The sequence below is a fragment of the Neovison vison genome, chromosome 9 (genome assembly GCF_020171115.1).
Source record: "Neovison vison isolate M4711 chromosome 9, ASM_NN_V1, whole genome shotgun sequence".
NCBI lineage: Eukaryota > Metazoa > Chordata > Mammalia > Carnivora > Mustelidae > Neogale > Neogale vison.
This window is the reverse complement of record NC_058099.1, coordinates 33,652,798-33,674,271: the sequence shown is the minus strand read 5'-3', so window position 1 is coordinate 33,674,271 and position 21,474 is coordinate 33,652,798. Positions and strand designations below refer to the sequence as shown.

Here is a 21,474-nt window from a genome sequence, read left to right as displayed (position 1 = left end):
GCTCCGAATGGGCTGCTTCTCTCCTTCTGTCCTTCCCCGTTTGTGCTCTCTCTCTCTCCATAATAAATAAATGAATCTTTATAAAAAGAATAAAACCGATGCATAATAATCTGTAACACACACAACTTGCTATAAATCCCCAAAACATGGCCTACAGGGGCGCCTGGGTGGCTCAGTTCATTATGTGGCTGCCTTCGGCCCAGGTCATGATCTCAGGGTCCTGGGACTGAGCCCCAGCTTGAGCTCCCTGCTCAGCAGGAAGTCTGCTTCTCCCTCTCCCTCTGCCCCTCCCCCTGCTTGTGCACACGCAAGTGTCCGCTCTCTCAAATAAATGAAATCTTAAAAAAAAAAAAAAAAAGACACACCCTGTGATTTGGGATCCACCTGTCAATGCCTGTTAATGTTTTGGCCATCCAGCCTCAGACCAATGCAGGGAAATGCCACAGTCCTTCAGCAAAAGGGCCCTTTCTTTTACTCACCAGTGGCGATGATTCTCTTCTACCACTAAAGAACTAAGAAGTAGAACCTTGCCATGCCCCTAATGGCTAGTGGAATAAACTTTATAATTACAATTTAACTAACTTGTCTGATTTTTAGACAGTGAAAACAAAATGTCCTTAGGTTTCACATTCAAATAAGCCTCTGAAATTCAAATACACGTATCTTCTAAGGAAGCCTGGTTTTCTTCCTACAAGGGAAGCCCCGATTTTCCTTTCTGAATTTTTAAAGAGGAGGTTGGGGAAGACAAGAACGTATACACCTCTTGTTTTGTCTAAGTACCCTTTACATATCTAGAGTCCCTTTCCTATCCATAACCATAAGGTGGCCATCAGGAGTGTCTAGAATAAAATTTACTTTCAGAGTAAGAAATATTTGAGGGCAAACAGAACCTCAAACTGTGAACTTGAAGGAATGCAATCCCTTGAAGTGCTTATAAGGTTGTGGAGAAAAAGGTAAAACCAGAAGAAACCATCAAGAGCAAAGGATTATGGGGCACTGGGTGGCTCAGGTGGTTAAGTGTCCAACTCCTGATTTCCACTCAGGTCACGATCTCAGGGTTGAGACTGAGCCCCACAGTGGGCTCTGCCCTCAGCATGTAGTCTGCTTGCTCCTCTCCCTCTGCTCCTCCTCCTCCTGTTCACACTTTCTCTCTCTAAAATAAATAAATAAAATCTTTAAAAAAATAAAAGTCAAAATAGAACAAAGGGTTACTAGATTTTCTGGGATAACCAGTCCACAAAGGATCAAACAGAAATATAAAGAGCATTTCTAACTTAAGGAGAGGAACTGAATAGAACAAAAACAAAAACAAACAAGAAAACAAAAAAACCACAGACGCGCAGAAAAAGCCCCACAAGAATGAGTCCTCCCCCCTATTCATTGACTGAAACTTCCCACTTCCAAACTGCTTACTCAGCACCCCTCTGCGAGCTGTCACATTCAGCAATTTTTGCTTCTCTGGAGGCTTCATGTCTAATAATCTTTAAGGCCTCCTCGAAACAAGCCAGGATAGAAAGAAGTTCCTCAGCTTTTTCAAAAGCAGGCCCACTTCTATCCTAGTGTGTGGGTGATAAAGAATCAGAATGAAGGGTGCAGACAAAAATCAGGTGGGGTGGGACAAGGGGAAGGAAGGCAAGACCCCAGCAGCATGCCTGGGTTTGGTGTCTGCCCTCTGACAATATTCAGGCCCAAGACGTACGTGTGTGTGTGTGTGTGTGTGTGTGTGTGTGTGTGTGTGATCTGAGCCTTGACAATGTTCTCAGCCATCCTGTGGGTGACTAGGAAGTGATGACACCAATTCCCACCATCTTGTCACTCTGCAGTAACACCACAGATGGCTTTCAGATGGATCCTGAGCCCTCACAGCTCAGCAAACAGGAGTTGACTGACAGTCCAATTCCCCAAGCGTGTGCCCCATGCGTGCAGCACAAGCCCCCTGAGCCGGACTGATGGCATATTATTCCTGGATCTTTATTTACAAAGTGTCTCTTCTGGGCCCAGGAAGCACGCTCTGCCGGCCTGAGGGGGCTCTCTGACTCAGTGCTGAATGTGGAACGAACTGGTCAGGGATCCTCAGGGGGCCCTTCGACCAAGCCCAGCAAACATCTTCATCAGGGCTAATGTTTCTTCCCCTCTGGGGACCCGATGGCTCCGGAGCACTTAGTGCTTCTCAAAGAGCCTCTCCCCTGGAGGACGTCCTCTAAAGGTCAGCCTCCCAGCAGCATCCAGAGCCCCAGCGTTCCCTTCCTCTGAAGGCTCGAGCCACACGGCCAGCAGCTCCACCTCAGTTTCCGTCTGCCTTCCAAACCCCGGCCCAGAAGCCCCTGAATGCCTCCAGCTCTGAGAGGTGCTGCCATCCAATGGCAGAGCTAAGCCTCAGTCTCAGGTTGGGGGGCTGGCTCCATGGACCCCCAGAGCAAACCCCACCCACTCCACCCTCCCCCTCATGCACACAGGCTGCCCACGTGATGGCTCTGCCCTTGCCCGCTCCGTGCTTCTGCAGAAACAACCAGCTAAGGAGTTGCTGGACTCAAGCAAGGCCTCCCGCCGGACTCTGTCACCAGCAGGACGGCATGTGGAGACAGACCTCCATCCCCAGCCCAGGCCCAGGGACCCCCGGCACAGGATCTGTCTGATTGACAGAGTGTGGATGGAGGCTCTGGCGGACCAGGCAACTCGGACTCCTACACAGGGCATCTCAGCAGGTGACAAGGGGATCCGTAAAAACGTGTCCCCTTGGCAAGGGCTCAATTTCCCTCCATGGACCAGTCATTGCCAGCTGCCTGAGCATTTCACGGCTTAAGGATACAGATGGGGGTTACGCCCTGCCTCTGCCTAAGGCAACCCAGGTCTCCTAACTGGGGTCCCCACTTGCAGGCTCTGCTAGGCACTTCCCACCCCACCTTTCCTAACCAGTCCTCTTAAGCTGCAAATACACAGCTTTTCTTAAAGCACAGATCTGACCCCATTGCTCCCCTGCTCTACCACTTCTCATTACCCACAGAATAAAGACCAAGTTCTGTGGTCTAGCCCTTGGGACTCCTGGCACTTGGCCTCAGCTCGCACCATAGCATCTTTCCCCTGTACCTTCTCAGCCTCTCCTTCATTCACCTGAGATCCCTCACAGTGCCCTTCCCGAGACACTCTCCTCACATCCACTAATGTCTAAATACCCCAGTGCTCCCTTTCCACGAAGGCCCCGCTCCCTGCCACCTCCTTCATGGAGTCTTCTCAGTGCTCCTTTGGCAGCATTATCCTGAGAACACACAGAGAAGAGTGCCTGCCCTAAAACATGCTTTATCAACTTTACAGGTTTCGAATGGCTTTGACATCACAGTTTTGAGACCACCAGGTGATACTGAAGTGACCTCTTTCACTGTTCCCTATAGCTGTGTAGCAGAGAAGTTATGGGTAGACAGAAGCTAGACTAACCACATAGAGCCCCCACCATCTACAGCTTGTACTAGTTGTGTCACTTACAACCTAGGACAATGGACCCAAAACAAAACAAACAACGACAAAGTCCTGCTGGTCTCAGTTTCCCCATTTGTAAAATGAGACTCTTTTTTTTTTTTTAAAGATTTTATTTATTTATTTATTTGACAGGCAGAGATTACAAGGAGGCAGAGAGGCAGGCAGAGAGAGAGAGAGGGAAGCAGGCTCCCCGCTGAGCAGAGAACCCAATGCGGGACTCGATCCCAGGACCCCGAGATCATGACCTGAGCCGAAGGCAGCGGCTTAACCCACTGAGCCACCCAGGCGCCCGTAAAATGAGACTCTTGATAAAACTTACCTCCCAGGGAGTGCTGTGGGGTTCAGTGAATTAATATACATAGAGCCCATAGAACAAGGTGATGGTCTGGGGATTTTTTACTCTCCCACTGCGGGGAATCATGGGTCAACACAAACTGATCACCAAGACAAGGGCAGGGCCACTTTTTTGAGGACACCTTCAGGCTAGAAAGGGCAGCTTCACTGGCATCACTGTGACTATAGGAAGCCCAGAGTTCTAGTCTGGGCTGAGGCCGAAAGAATACAAAAACATTCATAAAGCCCTTCCTACATGCCAGGCATTGTGCTCAGCCACTTAGATTATTTTGTTAAAACCCCACAATGACCCTATGTACTGCCTCTGGACCTCATCCCCAGAATATTTCACATTTAAAAAGGGGATTCTAACAGGACCACATCAAAGATCTGCCATGAGGATCATACATGGAAAGTGGTATGAAGCTGCAAGGCACAGAGTGAGCGGTCGGGACGCCATCTCTTACTGCTAAATCCACATTAGCACAGATGCAGCATTCCAGGCCTGGAAGGTAACCACCTGACTCAAGTTACGAAGTTTCCAAGCACCAGAGCCAGAATGTGAATCCAGACTTCTGACCCCAAAGCGGATGCTCATTTCACACCACCATGGTTGGACACCATTAGGATTCCACACTGTTTAAAATCAACAGCTCTGGACACATGTGGTGGCTAGCCCCCACAAAGGGCAAAGAACCAGGACAGAGAATACCCGGCCCCCGAGGCCATGCTACTTTCAACTGGTCCAAGTTGTGCTCTACCTCCTGCCTGTTCAGGACTGAGGCCCTGGATGGCAAGATCCTCCCTCCTCCTCTGGAATCTACTCCCGACTGCTCCTCTACTCTCTTTGCTTTGCTCAAATCCACCTGGCAATCGAAACTTGCTCCCCACTGGGTCATACACTGGGATGGTTAACTCCTCGGTGCTAACTTCAGCCCACCTGCCCAGAACCTGGTCTAGCCTGCCACTTCCTCCTGCCCAGGAATCTCCCTGACTCAGGATCCATCGGTGCCGTCTACACTTGTGATACTGGAAGGTCCTTGCTCTTACCAGCTGGGGTCCTGGCTGGGATTCTGGATCTATGTGGAACTGTGAAAATCTGCAGCTTCCCTCTGCCTTTGAAGGTACAATCACACATCAGAGGGTCTCACACATATGAGGGTCACTGTGTGGAAGAACTAAGATTAGACTGGTTCTACTTGACCTCAAAGAGTCCACCTAATAAACCAGCAGCAGAGCAGAGGTCTCGTAACATCAAGTACTCAACAAACCTGTGCTAAAGTGGAGTGAACAGCAAAAAAGCCTTGCGAACCCAGCTGTGCAAAGGAGTGGGTGGCTACGTGGCCTGGGAGGTGACTAATCCTCTCATCACTGAAAGTTTTCAGGCATGGATGCCAGAGGGTTAGACTGGGTTACCTCCAGGCTCTCCTAGAATTCCAAACTAAGGTATGGAGCAGCAGCTCTCAACCTTGGCTGTGTATCAGAATACCTGGGGACCTTCCTGTAACATTGATGCCCGGGGAGCCAAGGTGGTCATCAGTCCGGGGAATTGAAATTTTTCAAAAATGCTCCCCAGGTAATTCTAATGCATTACAAGGGCTGGTCTAGGGTTCAGTGATGTGGTATGACACACATCAGAGTGAATTAGGTAGATACCCTCAGTCTCTTAGAACCAGAAACATGTTCAGTGTTCAGAAATCTGCATTTTTCTTGATTTATTCCCTGTGCATACTCCTGGACTTAATTTGTACCATTAACACCAATTCATTAATGTCACAAACCTCACAGCAGACACCGCAAGATGGATTATCCTGACACGGCTGGAGCCAGAAAAAGGAGAATATGCAGCAAGGGTTCAGAAAGGGTCTCTTGTTGATTAAAGACACAGGACACCTGGGCTGAGGGGGAAAAGGAAAGGTTGGGGGTGTGGGAAGAACTCCGTCAATTCATATCACTTGAACTGGATTTGGGCGGGTGTGAAAAACATGCAAGTGATCAAAATAACGCAGTCCTCACATGGCACACCTTCACCGTCTTAGCCCTCCCCCAAGTGCGAGCTCTTACCCACAGCGAGCTCCACTACTGCCCGTGCCCATGGTGGGCTCTGGTGCTTTTCTTCTCCACTCATAGTCCTTACACCTGCCTCTGTCCTCACACTTGAACTCTGTCCTGCGTCAGAGGGAACCCTGGGCCTTTCTGATATCCCTCCTTCCTAGGCTCTGAGGGACAGCACAGGGCTTACTCATCGCTCAGTGTTGGCGGGGCTCACTCAGCTCTGCGCTGGGACACATGGTAGGTATCTGAAAAATGTTTGCTGCTCGGGTGACTGAACATTGCATCCCTTTCTCCACAAGTCTAGCCGTGTGAAAGCTGAAGCTGATGCACCCAGATAAGGTCACACAGGCAGGGGAGAACACGGAACATGGTCGCTCCCAATATATACGAACATCCAGCCCCCTGATCCTGGATGTGTCCCCTGGATGGGGACACGGACTCCACCAGGGGTGAGCCAGGGCTCTCCTGGCCTTGTCCCACCCATAGCATCACATTTGGCATCTAAAGACCAAGCCCTAATACTCAGTTACTTCCCTCAGGTGTCAGGAATTGAATGTGTAATAAGCGCATGGTATCTGCCGACGGAAGGTGTCATTTTTACAAAGACAAGGTGAAATCATCATTATCATAATAACTGATAAGACCTAAATGCAGTCATGGTGAAACAGTCGAAATATTTAAGCCTAAACAGGCACCTGGAGAAATACAGATCACAGAGTAAGAAATGAGTAGAGAGCGTGCCTGGATGGCTCAGATGGTTAAACGTCTGCCTTGGGCTCAGGTCATGATCCCGAGGTCCTGGGATCGAGTCCTGCATTAGGCTCCCTGCTCGGCGGGGAGTCTGCTTTTCCCTCTCCCTCTACTGCTCCCCCTCCTTGTGCTCTTTCTCTCTCTCTCTCTCTCAAAAACTACATAAAATCTTAAAAAAAAAAAAAAAGAAAGAAAGAAAGAAAGAAAAAGAAAAAATAGACAATGTCCAGACACAGACTGGTCATTCAGAAAAGCAAAATTAAAACCCTACCTCATACCCTAAAATCAAACTCCAGGCAGATTAAGATTTCAACATTTAAAAAAAAAAAAAAAAAGTATTAGAAGAAAATACAGGTAAACATTAGAGTAAGGAAGACTTTTCTAAGCACCATAATCCAGAAATCATGAATATTGAGAGCTGTCTATCAACAGAAAACAATTCATTGTGAGCAACAAAACACAGAACTGAAATACATATTATACATCTGTAAGAAATATTCTGTACCCCACAATGGCAGGTAAAGGAGCTGCCATTCTTTTTTTTTTTTTTTTAAAGATTTTATTTATTTATTTGACAGAGCGAGATCACAAGTAGAGAGGCAGGCAGAGAGAGAGAGAGAGAGAGAGAGAGGGAAGCAGGCCCCCTGCTGAGCAGAGAGCCCGATGGGGGACTCGATCCCAGGACCCTGAGATCATGACCTGAGCCGAAGGCAGCGGCTTAACCCACTGAGCCACCCGGGTGCCCGGAGCTGCCATTCTTTTTTTTTTTTTGATGGAGCTGCCATTCTTAATCTACAAAAGGCTCTTACAAACCAATACAAAGATAAACCCTGCAGTTGAAAGGAAGATAAAAGTATACAATCTTAGAAAAGAAACACAAATGGTCAAAGCACACGGGGCACCAGTCACCAAGAAACTGCAAATGAAACTAAATTGGATTAGAGTAAAACAGGCGTAAATGTGTGAAGTCTTTCTAGGATACAATTTGAAAGCACGTATCAAAATTTTTCCCTTCTTAACCAACAATTCTCCTTCTGGGACTCAGTCCCAGGGAAACCATCACAGACTTCCGCTGAGAATTCAGTTACAGAGATGTTCATTAGAGCGATGTTAAATTAGGGAAGACTACAGAAAGCTTAAATGTACAAACAGAATACCACACACACATTACTGTTGTTGAATGTTTAGGATAATGGAGACATCTTTCCCCATCTTGAAACAAAAAGAGAATAAATACAATACAGGCAATATTACTTGATTGTTGTGGTGGGGAAAATGTATATATATGCATTGAAAAAAGGCTAAGGGAAAAACAGTGAAATGAAAAAAAAACAAAAAAAACAAAAAAAAAACAGTGAAATGTTAACGATGGTTTCTTTGAATTATAGAATTAAAGTTGGTTTCTATTTTAGTTTTGCTAATCTGCATTTTCTATACCAAATTTGCCTTAGTTTTGTTTAAAAAAGGCAGTGGGGGGTGGGGTTGGAGTTCACAGATATAAACATTGAAACATACCAAAAAATCCAAGCTTGCAGTTCTGAGGACTACCTCAGAACACAGCCAACTCACAACTGCCCCCCACGGAAGGGCAGGTAGAGGCTGCACCATTCCACAAATGCCACACAGGCTCCAAATCACATGCATGGCTTTGGAATGCACCAGAGGGATTACAGGGCTGTCTGGCTTTCAGGGAGTGCACATCCGAAAAACAGTGAAGCTTCACTGTAAAGAACCTTCTGGTCATTTTCATTTTCAGAATTTAGTCATGGCCTGGAGAAACCAGGAAAGTCCCATTCCTCCTACTTGTGTTCGTCTCCTCCCTGTAGGTCACATACTGCTGGGCCCTATGTAAGGGAGAACTTTCCCAACAATCACAAGTGCTCAGCAATGAAATGCTCTGCTTAGCAAAGCAGGCAGGCTCCAGCCCTGTCCCTGGAGACTTAACCTTGGCACTCAACTTTACCCTTCTGACGTGCCCAGCTCAGGCATGTAACATAGCAGGCGGCCTCTTTTAAATGTGGAGAACTGGGGTAGTTTCAGGTGCACGGCAGGCAAGGCCCTTTACACACAACCCCCTGCCACCTTCTCCATCACCTACAGTCACACGAAGGCAAGCCCCGGGCTCTGGCCCAGCAGTGCTCTTCTTTTGCTCTCAACCACCGTGGACAGGATGCCTTCTGTCTGGGATGCCCCATGTGCACCTTCCTCTGAACCCATAGGGTGGTTTTCCCCAGCTGGGATGGAGGTTCCCCCATGCCTCCTTGAGGTTCTCAGGAACCTCACAGGCCTGGAGGTAGCAAGAGTGTGTTCTGCTCTTAGCCCTAGGACTAATGAGCCCTAGGTCATCCCCATCTGCTGAACCACAGGACTGCTCCTCTGTCGTCCTCTCCACCTGGGTTCATGATGAGTTATCCTCCCTATCACTCAGGCCAAGACTTTGGCATCACCCTTGACTCTCTTCCCCCTCACACCTCACAGTGCACCCATCTGTCAGGAAATCCTGAAGCTCTACCCAGGACATGTCCTGAGGTCCGTATCTTCTCCTCACCCACTGCTAGTGCCCCTGCTCCAGCAGCCATATGTACCCCAGCTGGCCTCCCTGCTCACCCTGGAAAGGCTGTTCTCCGCTAGGCAGGCAGAGTGATGTGCACAGAACCCAAGTCAGAGCCAGTCATTCCTCTGCTCGGAACCCTCCACTGACTTCTCATCTCACCATTTCAAGTGAGAGACCCTTCCAGTGGCCCCAGGGTCCACTTCCCACCTGCTCTGCCCAGGCATTCTCCTCTCCCTGAGGCCCCTGGGCCCGCTCCTATCTCGGGCTTTTACCCTGACTGCTCTTTCCATGTGGAATGCCCTACCCTTGCAGCCAGGGGAATCCTGCCTTCAAGTCCTCAGCAAAGCCCTCTGAGACTCCACTTAAAATGGCACCACACCCCAAACTCGGGCCCACCCTAGCCTCTTTATCCTGCTCTACTTCTCTTGACACTTCCTATCGGACACACTATCTTCCTATCTTATATTTGCTTGACTCCTCTCACAAAGGAGCAAACTCAGGGGAGCACAAACTTACAACCCCAAGATCAAGAGTTGCATGCCCTATCTAATGAGCCAGTCAGGTGCCCCCAGGGAGCACACATTTTTATCGGTTTTGTTCACTACTGTATCCTTAGCACCTCAATAGAACACCCAGCACCATAGCAGTGCTCAGTAATGCCTGCTGAATGAATGAATGAATGAATGAACAGGGAGAAAGGTCTTGGTATAAGTTCTCATGGCCCATTTGAGAACTTAGGGTCCAGCCTGCAAGTAAAGGCCCAGCAGTGGGCCAGTGTTATCCACTTCTCCCCACTTCACCCACCTGTCAAGTCACTTCTCCTCTCATGGACCTTGGGAAGCCCCTTTCTGACCATCATTCTTAAGTCCTGCTTGGAAAACACAGGGCGTGAGTCATTCCCCAGGGCCCTGACTCATTCTCTCTCCATTCCTTGGACCCACCTCCAAGATCCTTCCTCTAAGCATAATGGGAAATCCAGAGAGGTCTCCCCTTGGAGAAAATGGAAAGGAACTGAATGATTTAGAGGAAAATTCAATTCTTCCTGGCTCAGCAATTGAGAAAGCGAAAAACTCTCAGGAAGCTAGTGCCTCTGAAAGTGAAACATTAATAGAAATATTACTGGAAAATACCAAACAGGAAGAGAAGGAAAATTCCATTGTGGAAGCAAGGTCCTCTGTCAATGCTCCTTAATGGTCTCAGTAAAGTATTTCAGAATCAAAACATGGAAAGAACCGGAAATCAATCAGGCTGTCACCCTTCCTGTGGACTGGAGCTTTGGCCAAGCCACCTCCACACTCACAGCACAAAGGGCAATGGGCTCAGAACAGAAGATCCACAGCCTGGCCACCGGCTCAGCCAGTACCTGCTGTGAAGGAGGGCAGATTCCATTCCTCCCCTGAGCGTCAGTTTCTCCATCTGTAAAATGGGGGTTATAGCACCTTCATTACAGACTGACTCTTAAGAAGCAAATTAACTATAGGTATGAAAATGCCCTTAAGTTATGAAATACTTACATAAATGTAGGAATCAGTTGCTCCTACAAGGCTCACAAATGGTATTTCCTTCCTTCCTTCCTTTTTTTTTTTTTTTTAAAGATTTTATTTATTTGACAGAGAGTAAGTGAGAGAGCTCACGAGCAGGGGTAGCAGCGGGAGAGGGAGAAGCAGGTTTTCCCCATGGAGCAGGAAGCCCTATGTGGGACTTGATCCTAGGGCCCCGGAATCATGATCTGAGCCCAAAGCAGATGCTTAACCAATTGAGCCACGCAGGCGCCCTGAGGGGATGTCTTATAGAGAGAAAGTCTAACCACAAGTAAGGCAGAGGAAATTCAGGCATGAGACTATGCAACCTGAGGGGATGGCACATGGGCCAAAAACAAAGTTCTGGATCTGGTTCCAAATCTCATCTCTGCCACTTACTGGTGGTATGGGCCTTAAACAAGTTATTTAACAGCTCTTTGCCTCATATGTAAACTGGGAATGACAGTAGCACCTACCTCAAAGGATTTGGTGTGCTGTAGGAGTTAATGCATATGTAAAGCACAATGAATAGTGCCTGGCTGAGTATGTGTATTGGAAGCACTGGCTAGTATTACTAAGTGGAAAGCTCCCTCAATTGAAGTGACAATGCTTTCTTTACTCAAGTGCCTCCACCTCCAAGAAGACTTCTCTGCTTCTCTGTTTAAAAAAAAAAGCAAACAACAACCGTCCCCCGCCCCCCTTATCCTGCTTCTCCTTTGGCTCCATGGAATCAAGGTTCTGCCCAGAACAGTCCCTGTGCCAGGATGGCTCTCAGCCCACCTACACGACTTAGTTTACCGATAAATTCTGCCATACAGATCTGTATTCTCACCTGCTTCCTGTGTCCTCACCAATAAGCTCCTTATAGGCTGGCACTATGAACCCCCGGCTCATTCCTGTACCCACACAGCTCCTGACAATTTAGCAATTTCTCAGTCAACACAGGCCAAACAGAAGTTACAAAGACAGGGTGGCAGAGACCACAGCAACCTCTATCTCCATCCTACTGGAAACCCATGGCCACCACTCAGAATGCCGACAGGTGGTGCCGGCAGCCAGGAAGCATCCCAGCTCTCTGCTTCAAAGCTATAAATCCTGATTTAGTTTCTAGGGCCAAGCCTGACCTCCCGCTTCTCCCACAGGCCACTACCTCTTGGCTCTCCCAGCACAAGATGTAAAAGCTCCAAGATATACCGCCCAGGGGAGCGCTTGACACAGGCAGGTTGAGCTTTGCTAAATGACCAGAGGAAGCCACACCTGTTTCAGATTTGCCCCTTAACGCCTACTTTATGGGTTAGAAATGCTTTGGGGGTGGGGAGAGGATAAGGTCAAGTCTTGGAGGTTAAGTAGGAGGAAATCAGTCCTGTTCTGAGATTGTCAGATTAGACAATGGTCATCAGATCTCCTTTTAAGGAAACTTGGGCTCCTTGTTGATAAGTCCAAGGTGCCATTAGTTTTTTGGGGCTTTTCCCTTAAAACAGCATGCACAGGCTCACCAATCCTTGGAGGAAGGGAATGCTTGGTGTTAGAATGAAAAGACGTGACAGTTACAAGACACACATTTTGTGCAGCTGTCCCTTGAGAAACGCCAACTCTGCGTGCAGAATTTCTCTATAAAATAATTCAAGGACTGCATTAACATTTCATTTATGGAACTCAGAGGCAGATGGGGGAGGGAGAGAGTAAAGCCAGCTCTGGGGCCTTTTCTGGGGACCACCAAAGCCCAGACTGGAAGGGTTGGGAAATCAGGCAGAGGGGTATAAGAAGAGGAACATTAAGTGAAGGGAGGAGACACATAATGCACATTTCAGTAAATATCGGAGCCTTTCTATCTCCATTTAAATCATGGAAAATAGTAAATTGATAAAAAATTTAATAAGCATATAAACTTGGAATCCAGATTGCACAGATGTGATCCTGGCTGTGTCACTTGGTAGCTGTGGGGACGATAAGCAAGTCATTAACCTCAAAGCCTCGGTTTCTTTATCTATAAAGTAACGGCACTGCTACCTGTGGTGGATGGATCGCATTGAAGGTCTTGATTAATGGCCTGCCCGCATCCCTGCCTTTTGCCATGTGATTCTGCAGCTCCTCCTCTCTTCCTGACTTGTGACTTGCTTTGGTCAACATAATGCAGCAGAAGGGACAGTGTGCCAGTTTCTAGCCTCAAGAAACCTTATGGGCTTCTGTTTTTTTAGAACACTGCCATGATCATATGAACAAGGCTAGATGGCTGGAGACTGAGAGACCACATGGGACAGAATCCAACATCTCAGTCAGGACCATCCTAACCTAGCTACACCCAAACATGTAAGAGAGCCCAGCCAGGATCAGCAGGGCTGCACATCCACCCCAAAAAGACCACAGATTCACGTGGGAGCCCAGCTGAGACCAGAAAAACTATTCAGTTGACTCGTGGGCTTGTGGACAATCATAAAGGCTTATCATTGGGATAGCTGGGTGGCTCAGTTGGTTAAGTGGCTGCCTTGGGCTCAGGTCATGATTCCTGGGATGGAGGCCTTCAGTAGGCTCCTTGCTCAACAGGGAGCCTGCTTCTTCCTCTGCCTGCTCTTCCTGCCACTTCTCCTGCTTGTGCTCTCTCTTTCTTTTTTTTTTTTTAAGATTTTATTTATTTATTTGACAGACAGAGATCACAAGTAGGCAGAGATAGAGGAAGGAAAGCAGGCCCCCTGCTGAGCAAAGAGCCCGATGTGGGACTCGATCCCAGGACCCTGAGATCATGACCCAAGCCGAAGGCAGTGGCCTAACCCACTGAGCCACCCAGGCACCCTGTGCTCTCTCTTTCTAACAAATAAATAAAGTCATTAAAATAAAATAAAGGCTTATCATTTAAAGCAGGGGTTGGAATCTATAGACTGTAGGTCAGCTGCCTGTTTTTGTCAATAAAGTTCTTTTTTAAAAAGATTTTATTTATTTCAAAGAGAGAGTGAGCACATGCATGAGAGAAAGAGAGAGAGAGAATGAGCACGCACGAGCGCACATGAGCAGGGGAAGGGGGAGAAGCAGACTCCCCCGCTGAGCAGGAAGCCTGACACGGGGCTCAATCCCAGGGTCCTGGGACCATGACATGAGCTGAAGGCAGTCATGTAACTGACTGAACCATCCAGGCAGCCCTGTAAATAAAGTTTTATTGAAACACAGTTATGCCCTTTAAAAGATTGTCTATGGTTACTTTCCAGCTACAAGGGCAAAGTTGAACAGTTGTGATGAAGAATATCTGGCTTTCAAGCCTAAAATCATTCACTATATTGCCCTTTAAGAAAAAGTTTGCCAACCCCAAGTTTAACATCACTGTGTGTGGGGTGATTTGTTATGCAGCAATAGCTAACTAATACAGTATTTAGACCTCTTCTGGGGTGATTGTAAGGATTAAATGACCAATTAAGTGGTTAGCATGAAGCCTAGAGAATATTTCTCTTCTGGGTAATCAATGGAGAAAACCAGGTTTGATAAAAGCAGCATTTTTCGCACACAATTTTCAAGGGACAGGACTTCAAAAGAGAAAACATCCCAAGCCAGACCACAGATACCAACTTTGGCTCTTACCTTTCCATCTATTACTTTCTAAGAACTAGAAAATATGCCCATTAACAAAATGGAAACTGACAACTCATGTTTGACTGAGGCTTCAATCAAGCCATGCATCAATAATTGCATGTGAAAAGGCCCAAAAGACCAGTTACAACTAACTCCCCAGCAAGGCACACAAGACACCCTTTTCCCTTTCTGACCCCAATCTCCCTCTGTAATGCCCCTACCACACCTACTCTGCTGAGCCTCCAACCATTCTTTCCCAAGCCTCCAGGCTATAGCACAAGCTGTTCTATCCCTTCTGCAAGCACCCCCTCCCCAACCCCTACCCCTGCCCCATTCCCTGCCCAGGAAATTCCCACTCATCCTTCTAGAGTCTGCCTAAATATCACTTCCTCCTGACAGGTCTCTTGGACTTCCCAGAGTCAAGGCCTTACCAGCCCCTTGCACACACTTCTGATTTGGCATTCCTTAGGTCTCCTTAGCTATTATCTGTCTCCCAGACTAGACCTTAAGAAGCTGGTGCTTAACTGCAAACTGAGACGTTTCCTTCTTGGAAAGCTGGCCACCACTTATTCTCTGAATATCCCCTGTCTAGCATGCTGCTCAGACACTCTTTGCTGAATGTTTAAAAAAGAAAAAAAAGGTTAGGCATGATATTATTCTTTAGGAAACATGTTATTTAATTCAACCATGTGGATGCTGACAGAATATAAAGTGTTGGTACACATTAGCATGTATTTAAAACTCGGGAAACTGATGTCATCATGCATTTTGACTTTCTCAGTTGTGGTAGAAACATTTACTTAATTATGATAAAAGAAACAAGACTTCAGCAGAATATGTAGTGGGATGAGACCTGTTCAGCTGCACAAAAGGAGGAGACTGACCAAGCTACTGGTTTCTTTTGTCACCATTACTTTTTATAAAGACAACCCGAAAGAATGATATTTCTACTGACAAGTTTCCTTTTCTCTTCCTGGGAGCTAAGGCCCTCATGGTCTCTCACCCGGACTCTAACTGTCCCCTAATCTGACCCTATAACCCCCCCCCCCCATTTTGAGAGCCCAATCATGGCTCTGAGTCTGTCCCGTTCTCAGCTCACCAGTTACAAGGACTTCCTGTGGGGTCCAAACTTAGCCCCCCACCTATCTGATGTCATCTTTCATTCCCAAGGGAGGCACAAAGCAAGAAAGCTCTGGTTTCCAAGAACACACTCCATCCCGAAGTTCTGTATGTGAATGTGCATACACACACACACACACACACACACACACACACGCACACAAAGCCCTGACACAGAAGTCCTGCCCCCTCCCCTGCACTGAAATTCCATTTCCATCTCTAGATCCAGCTCAAAGCTGCCTCCTAGGTAAAGACCACACGAAATTCCCCAAGACCAAACCCCGGGGGGAAACAAATGATGAAGATAGTATGTGATGATCTTCTCCAGAGACTTAGGCCAGAGATTACTGGCAAGTCTTCTGCAGCCTTCATTCCTTCCCCCTCTTTCACATGATTCTAAAAGGGATAATGCTCAAGACTGGATGCTTTGCGGGGTGGGGGTGGGGGGGTGGGGAGTGCACGTGCCAGAGAACTCATTGGGAGAATGAAATGATGCCTAAATGCAGAATAGGGAGGCACGAGGCAGGACCCCCAAAGATAAACCATAGTGGGACATGGCACTGGAGGCAGTGAAAGGATGACCGGTGGACCAACAGCTTCCACTTGACACCACAGTTAACTCCCAACTCAGGCCTGATGTTATAAAAAAACACAGGGCTTGGCACCCACACAGTGGGAGTGCAGGGAGGCATTCATCAGCCTCATGGGTTCTTGTCTTATCCCTGACAACTGACAAAAGGAAGCTGGGCCTGAGATTAAGTGGGGCACTAGAAATGGGTTTTCCTGGGTCCCTGCGTGAGGGGTAGAAGGCAGGCTCTGAGGTGTTCAGGCAGGCTCTGAGGTGTTCTAAACAGTATGCTTGGCTTTCTGAAAGCTGTCTGGCTGAAAATAATGTGGAAACCAGGCTGCATTCAGACTGCCTGACCAGGTACGGCACGGGGGAGTGGGGGGTTGGCCTCACATGAGTAGATAGCCCTACACAGAGGGCAGAGATGAGGGGATCTAGAGTCTTTGCATCCCAAAGCAGTTCCAACCAGAAGACCCAGGGGGAGGGTTAAGAAGTCACTGCTACATGATGGCCCTGCTGATACCAGGATCAGCAGCAAAAAAGATCACCTAGGAACTTGTCAGAAACGCACATTCCCAGGACCCACAGTAGGCTAGATGAATCCATTTTAAAGAGCCCTCCAAGTTCTGGTTTGAGAACCACGGCACAGTGTGACTCTTGGTGGCTGCCTCCCCTCTTCCTCATTAGAAAGAACATCTGGTGGCCAAAACTCCTATCTCTGGATCGGAACAATTTCTCAAAAGATCAAAGGGCTCAAAGTCACAACCCAGTAGGTGAAATGCAGTCAAGAGAGATTAAAAACAGGGACGCCTGGGTGGCTCAGTGGGTTAGGCCGCTGCCTTCGGCTCAGGTCATGATCCCAGCCTCCTGGGATCGAGTCCCACATCGGGCTCCTTGCTCAGCAGGGAGCCTGCTTCTCCCTCTGCCTCTGCCTGCCGCTCTATCTGCCTATGCTTGCTCTCTCTGTAAAATAAACAAATAAAAATCTTAAAAAAAAAAAAAAAAGAGATTAAAAACAAAAACAAAAAAACCACCTCTGTTTGCTCACATCACTTAGCAGCTAAATCCCTTCACTGGCCCTCACTGTGCTTAGCTTATAAGGTCCTCCCTAACATGGGCCCTGCTGTTCCCCAAGGGTCCAGCACAACTCTAACCTCTCAATGCCAGCCACAGGCACTTTACCAGCATCCCAAGTGCCAGGCTTTCTTTCAGCAGCCAACCACAGCCACTGCCCCTCCCCCCAACTAATGGCCCTCCCTGACCACCCCTACTTTACCCCTCCTGTAACAGCACCCCCAGCACTCATCATCCACACTGCACACTGGGCCATAAAATTCCAGCACCCAGCAGGGGAGGGCACAGAAAGGAGCCATAAAAAATACTTGATGATGAGGGGCACCTGGCTGGCTAAGTCTGTAGAGCATACTCTTGATCCTGGGGTTGTCGGTTTGAGCCCCACAGTGGGTGTAGAGATTATTTAAAAATAAAATCTTAGGGATGCCTGGGTGGCTCAGTGGTTGGACGACTGCCTTCGGCTCAGGTCATGATCCGGGAGTCCCGAGATTGAGTCCCGCATCAGGCTCCCAGCTCCATGGGGAGTCTGCTTCGCTCTCTGACCTTCTCCTCGCTCATGCTCTCTCTCACTGTCTCTCTCTCAAATAAATAAATAAAATCTTAAAAAAAAAAAAAAAAAAGATCTTAAGGGGCACCTGGGTGGATCAGTGGGTTAAGCCGCTGCCTTCGGCTCAGGTCATGATCTCGGGGTCCTGGGATCGAGCCCTGCGTCGGGCTCTCTGCTCGGCGGGGAGCCTGCTTCCTCCTCTCTCTCTGCCTCTCTCTCTGCCTGCTTGTCATCTCTCTCTGTCAAATAAATAAATAAAATCTTTAAAAAAAAAAAATTGGGGCGCCTGGGTGGCTCAGTGGGTTAAGCCTCTGCCTTCAGCTCAGGTCATGTTCTTGGGGTCCTGGGATCGAGCCCCGCATCGGACTCTCTACTCTGCAGGGAGCCTGATTCCTCTCTCTCTGCTTGCCTCTCTGCCTACTTGTGATCTCTATCTGTCAAATAAATAAATAAAATCTTAAAAAAAAACAACAAAACTTGATGAACAAAGCCAACTCTTAAACACACTTGACATTCCAGCTATAAGCCTTATCATCCCTCAGTACTGAAATAGTCTTAACTGTAATTAGGGGGGAAAAAATGTCTACTAAAGTTTTGAAAGTCAGAAAAGAAGACTTTACAAGCGACAGGAAAGATTTGCCCACCAGGGAGGTGGTTGTGGAGTAACCGGCGGGGCGCCAGGAGTCTAGCACCATTCACTGGGAATCTCTCCATCTTTACAGGTGGGGCCTTGCTCAAACCAACCATACTGAGGAACGACAGTCTCCCAAGCCAGCACCTAGCCGAATATGTAAGATAGCAGGGAGCCTCTTGGTGTTTCCCTCAGACATTAACCAGAAGCCATTCATCCTGGGGGCTCTCAGAGAAACCTTCCCCTCCTCCAAGACAGCACCTGGAAGCTGGCTCCCAGCTTCTTATAGGAAGTCCTGAGTCCATGCTTCCAAGGTGTGCCCCCAAACTGGCTCAAGAGAGACATGGGAGCCCCCCCGATGGCCCACTCGGCCTTTAGCAGATCCAGAGGGGAGGGGATACTCTTGGGAACTGGGAGCTCAGAGAGAAAAAGCCAGACAGAAAAATTAAAAGAAAGGGCATCCCCTTACTTCTCCTGCTTGGAAGACAAAAACATCCCTTTCCAAGCACCAGCTGGCAGGTAGGAGCCTGTCTCACTCCTGTCTGGACATCCAGTCCTAAAAGGAACTCAGACTATCAGTCTTCCCCAGCCCACGCCTGAGAAAAATTTACCTTTGGGAAAAGATGGGGGTGATGGGGAGAACAGGAGGGACATCAGCCTGACAGGGCACTGGGCCTCAGATGTAATCAAAACACTGCCTTCCACCATAAGTAGACAGAACAAGTATTATTTGATGGGGGAAGGGAGGGTGCCACAGGAGTGTGAAGGGGGAAGAGAGGGGCCTAGTCTGGCTATATGTGGTGTGCTTCAAAGAGGGGGATTAAAATGGCCTAATATACGGGGGGGGGGGCGGTGTCACAAAGTGGTCTCCCTCATTCCTGGGGCTGTATGGGGTGGGATGGGATCAGGAAGAAAGAGGTGAGGATTGGAGGGTCAATCTCCTTCCAGCCTGATGAACCTGGTGGAACCCTTTGTGCGCTCTGCGGAAGGAACTGACTTATGGAAGTGGAAAGCTCCTGGAGGCAGAGTATTTCAACCGGAAAAGCATGTGTGGGGGTTCCCAGGGCAGCCCCAGTACAAAAGGCCGCTTGGATTTGGAAACCCGGCGCGAGGGGTGGGGCAGGGCAGGGCTTTTAGTAGAATTTACATATATACGTTTAAAGACAGTCGGTCCGGATCTACCACCAAGAATGCTGTGTAATATCGGGAGAGTCCCTTCCCAGCTCTAGACCTCAGTTTCCCAACCACAGTAGTTGGGGGGGAGGGACGGGGAGTAGAGGGAAAAACAAAAACAAAAATCGCTCCTCTAAATCCGTGCCAGCTCTGACTTTCAGAGTTTAGGTCTTGGGGGACAGAAGGGCTGGCTGGGTTTTTCTTGGACAAGGCTGGCAGGACGCTCTGGTCAGGTTACTTCCCAAGGAGAACACCTGGCTGTGGGCTCAGAGAGGGGACGTTTTAGGAGCAGCAGTTAAGAGACTGTGTCAGAGGCCAAGGATCCCGGGGAAAATGCGTGCGATAGGGAAGAACTGGGACGCGGCGTGGGAACCCTTACCCCAGGGTCCTAGCCGGAAGCGGATGAAGGAACCAGAGCGTTGCCTCAGTTTCCCCGTGCGCACAGTGGCTAAGGAACCTGGGGTGAGAACAAGCGGTGCCTTACCTTGTCCTTTTTGCCGGCCCCGCTCTCCTCCGCGGCCGAGGCGGCACACTTGTTGAGCAGTTTCTTGCCACCGCAGGCCGTCGGGCTCCAGGTGCGGCCGCCCGAGCAGGCACCCCCCGGGAGGTCTCCGGCACCGCCCGCGGCGCTCTCCACCTTGATGAGGCGGTGCTTTGGAGATATGTAGCGCACCTCGGCAGGGGTGGCTGGCCGCCGCTCGCTGCTGCTGCGGTAGAGGTGCGGGGAGCCGGAGGACGACGACGAGGACGCGGCAGCGCCTGCGCCCGACGAGGCACAGCAGCAACCCGCGGCGCCCGACGCGGACGAGGCCGAGAAGGCGCGCTGGCCCCCGCCCGGCTCCCCGCCGCCGCCGCAGTAGTCCAGGCGGCACATGGCGCGCAGTTTGCGCAGCGACGAACCGGGCCCGTTGTAGGGGTCCTCGAAGTCGCGCTCCTTCTGTGCGCGGTAGGCGCGGATGAGGTCGCTCGTGCTGCCGCTGTCGTCGGGCAGCGAGCCCGACGAGGTTGAGAAGCAGGAGGCGGCAGCCGGACCGCAGGACGCCGAGGCGCCCGCCGAGGCCTGCGGCACAGCCTGGGGGGGCTGCGAGGGCCGCTCGCCCCGGCGCCGCTGCTCGCGGTAGTCCGGCCGCGGCGGCTGCGGGGGGCTCTTGGTCTTGCTGTTGCCCAAGCTGAAGTACTTGTTTAGCCACTTGGCCATGGCGAGAGGCCGCCTAGGGCCGCGGCGCGGGAGCCCGGTCCGCCGCCGCGGCCATTCGGGGAGCAGCGCTGCGGCCCAGGTCCCTCGGCGCCCCGGCCCCGGCCCCGGCGGGGGGCGTCCGGGGCGCCCGCTCCCGACGCCAAGTTCAAGTTCTCTCCGCCGCCTCCTGCCGGCCGACCCCGGCTTCCAGCAGCTGCAGCACCGCCCTCCGCCTCTGCCTCTCGCCGCCCGGGCTTCGGCTCTCTCGCCCCTTACGGGCGCGTCTCATGGGATCCCGGCCCTCCGCCCCGCGGACAGCGAAAGGCCCGGGCGACCCCCAGCCTGGGACGCTCTGGCCGCGCGCTCCGCCGCGGAGCGCTCTCCTGCCCCGTCTGAGCCGCAGCCTCCGCCTGGGCCGGGATCTGCGGCTGCTGCGGGAACTTGTCGGCGTCTTTGGCCCCCCCTTCTTCCTTCCCGAGAGCGCTGGGGGAAAGCTTGGCCCCGCAGCCGGCGAGCAAGCAGGAGGGAGAGCGAGCGAGCGATGAAGGGAGGCAGCCGGCGCCCGCCCGAGCCGCGCGCCCGTGCCCGTCCCGGCGGCGCCTGCCGCTGCCGCTGCCGCCGACTCCCGAACCGCCGCGTGTGTGACACTCGGGCCGCCAGAGCCCGCCCCGCGCCGCGGCCCCGCCCTCCCTCGGCTCGCGCGCGCGCCCCGCCCCCAGCCCGCCCCCGCAGGCCCCGCCCCGCTCCCCCCTGCGAGCCCGGCAGCCAGACCGCGGCCTAAGCCCCGCCCTCCTCGTGCCCGGGTCTTCTGCAGGCGCAACTCTCCACCTCAGCACGCGCCACCACCCGCGGCCTCCTCGGCGCCAGCCCCGGGGTGGCGCCTGAGGGCACCGGGGTCCGGCAGCGCTCTTGGTCCCGCCTCGCTCGCAGCCCGCCGCCGC

General features: G+C 50.4%; 1 protein-coding gene across 1 annotated transcript in view; it reads right to left on the bottom strand.

The window, feature by feature from the left end:
- SHB (SH2 domain containing adaptor protein B) overlaps positions 1–20,803 on the bottom strand; it is a 136,357-nt gene extending 115,554 nt beyond the window's left edge. Inside the window, exon 1 of the mRNA XM_044265306.1 lies at positions 19,841–20,803. Coding sequence (XP_044121241.1) covers positions 19,841–20,554 — 714 coding nt within the window. The 5' untranslated portion in view covers positions 20,555–20,803. The remainder of the gene's footprint in view (positions 1–19,840) is intronic.
- Between the last annotated feature and the right edge of the window lie 671 nt (positions 20,804–21,474).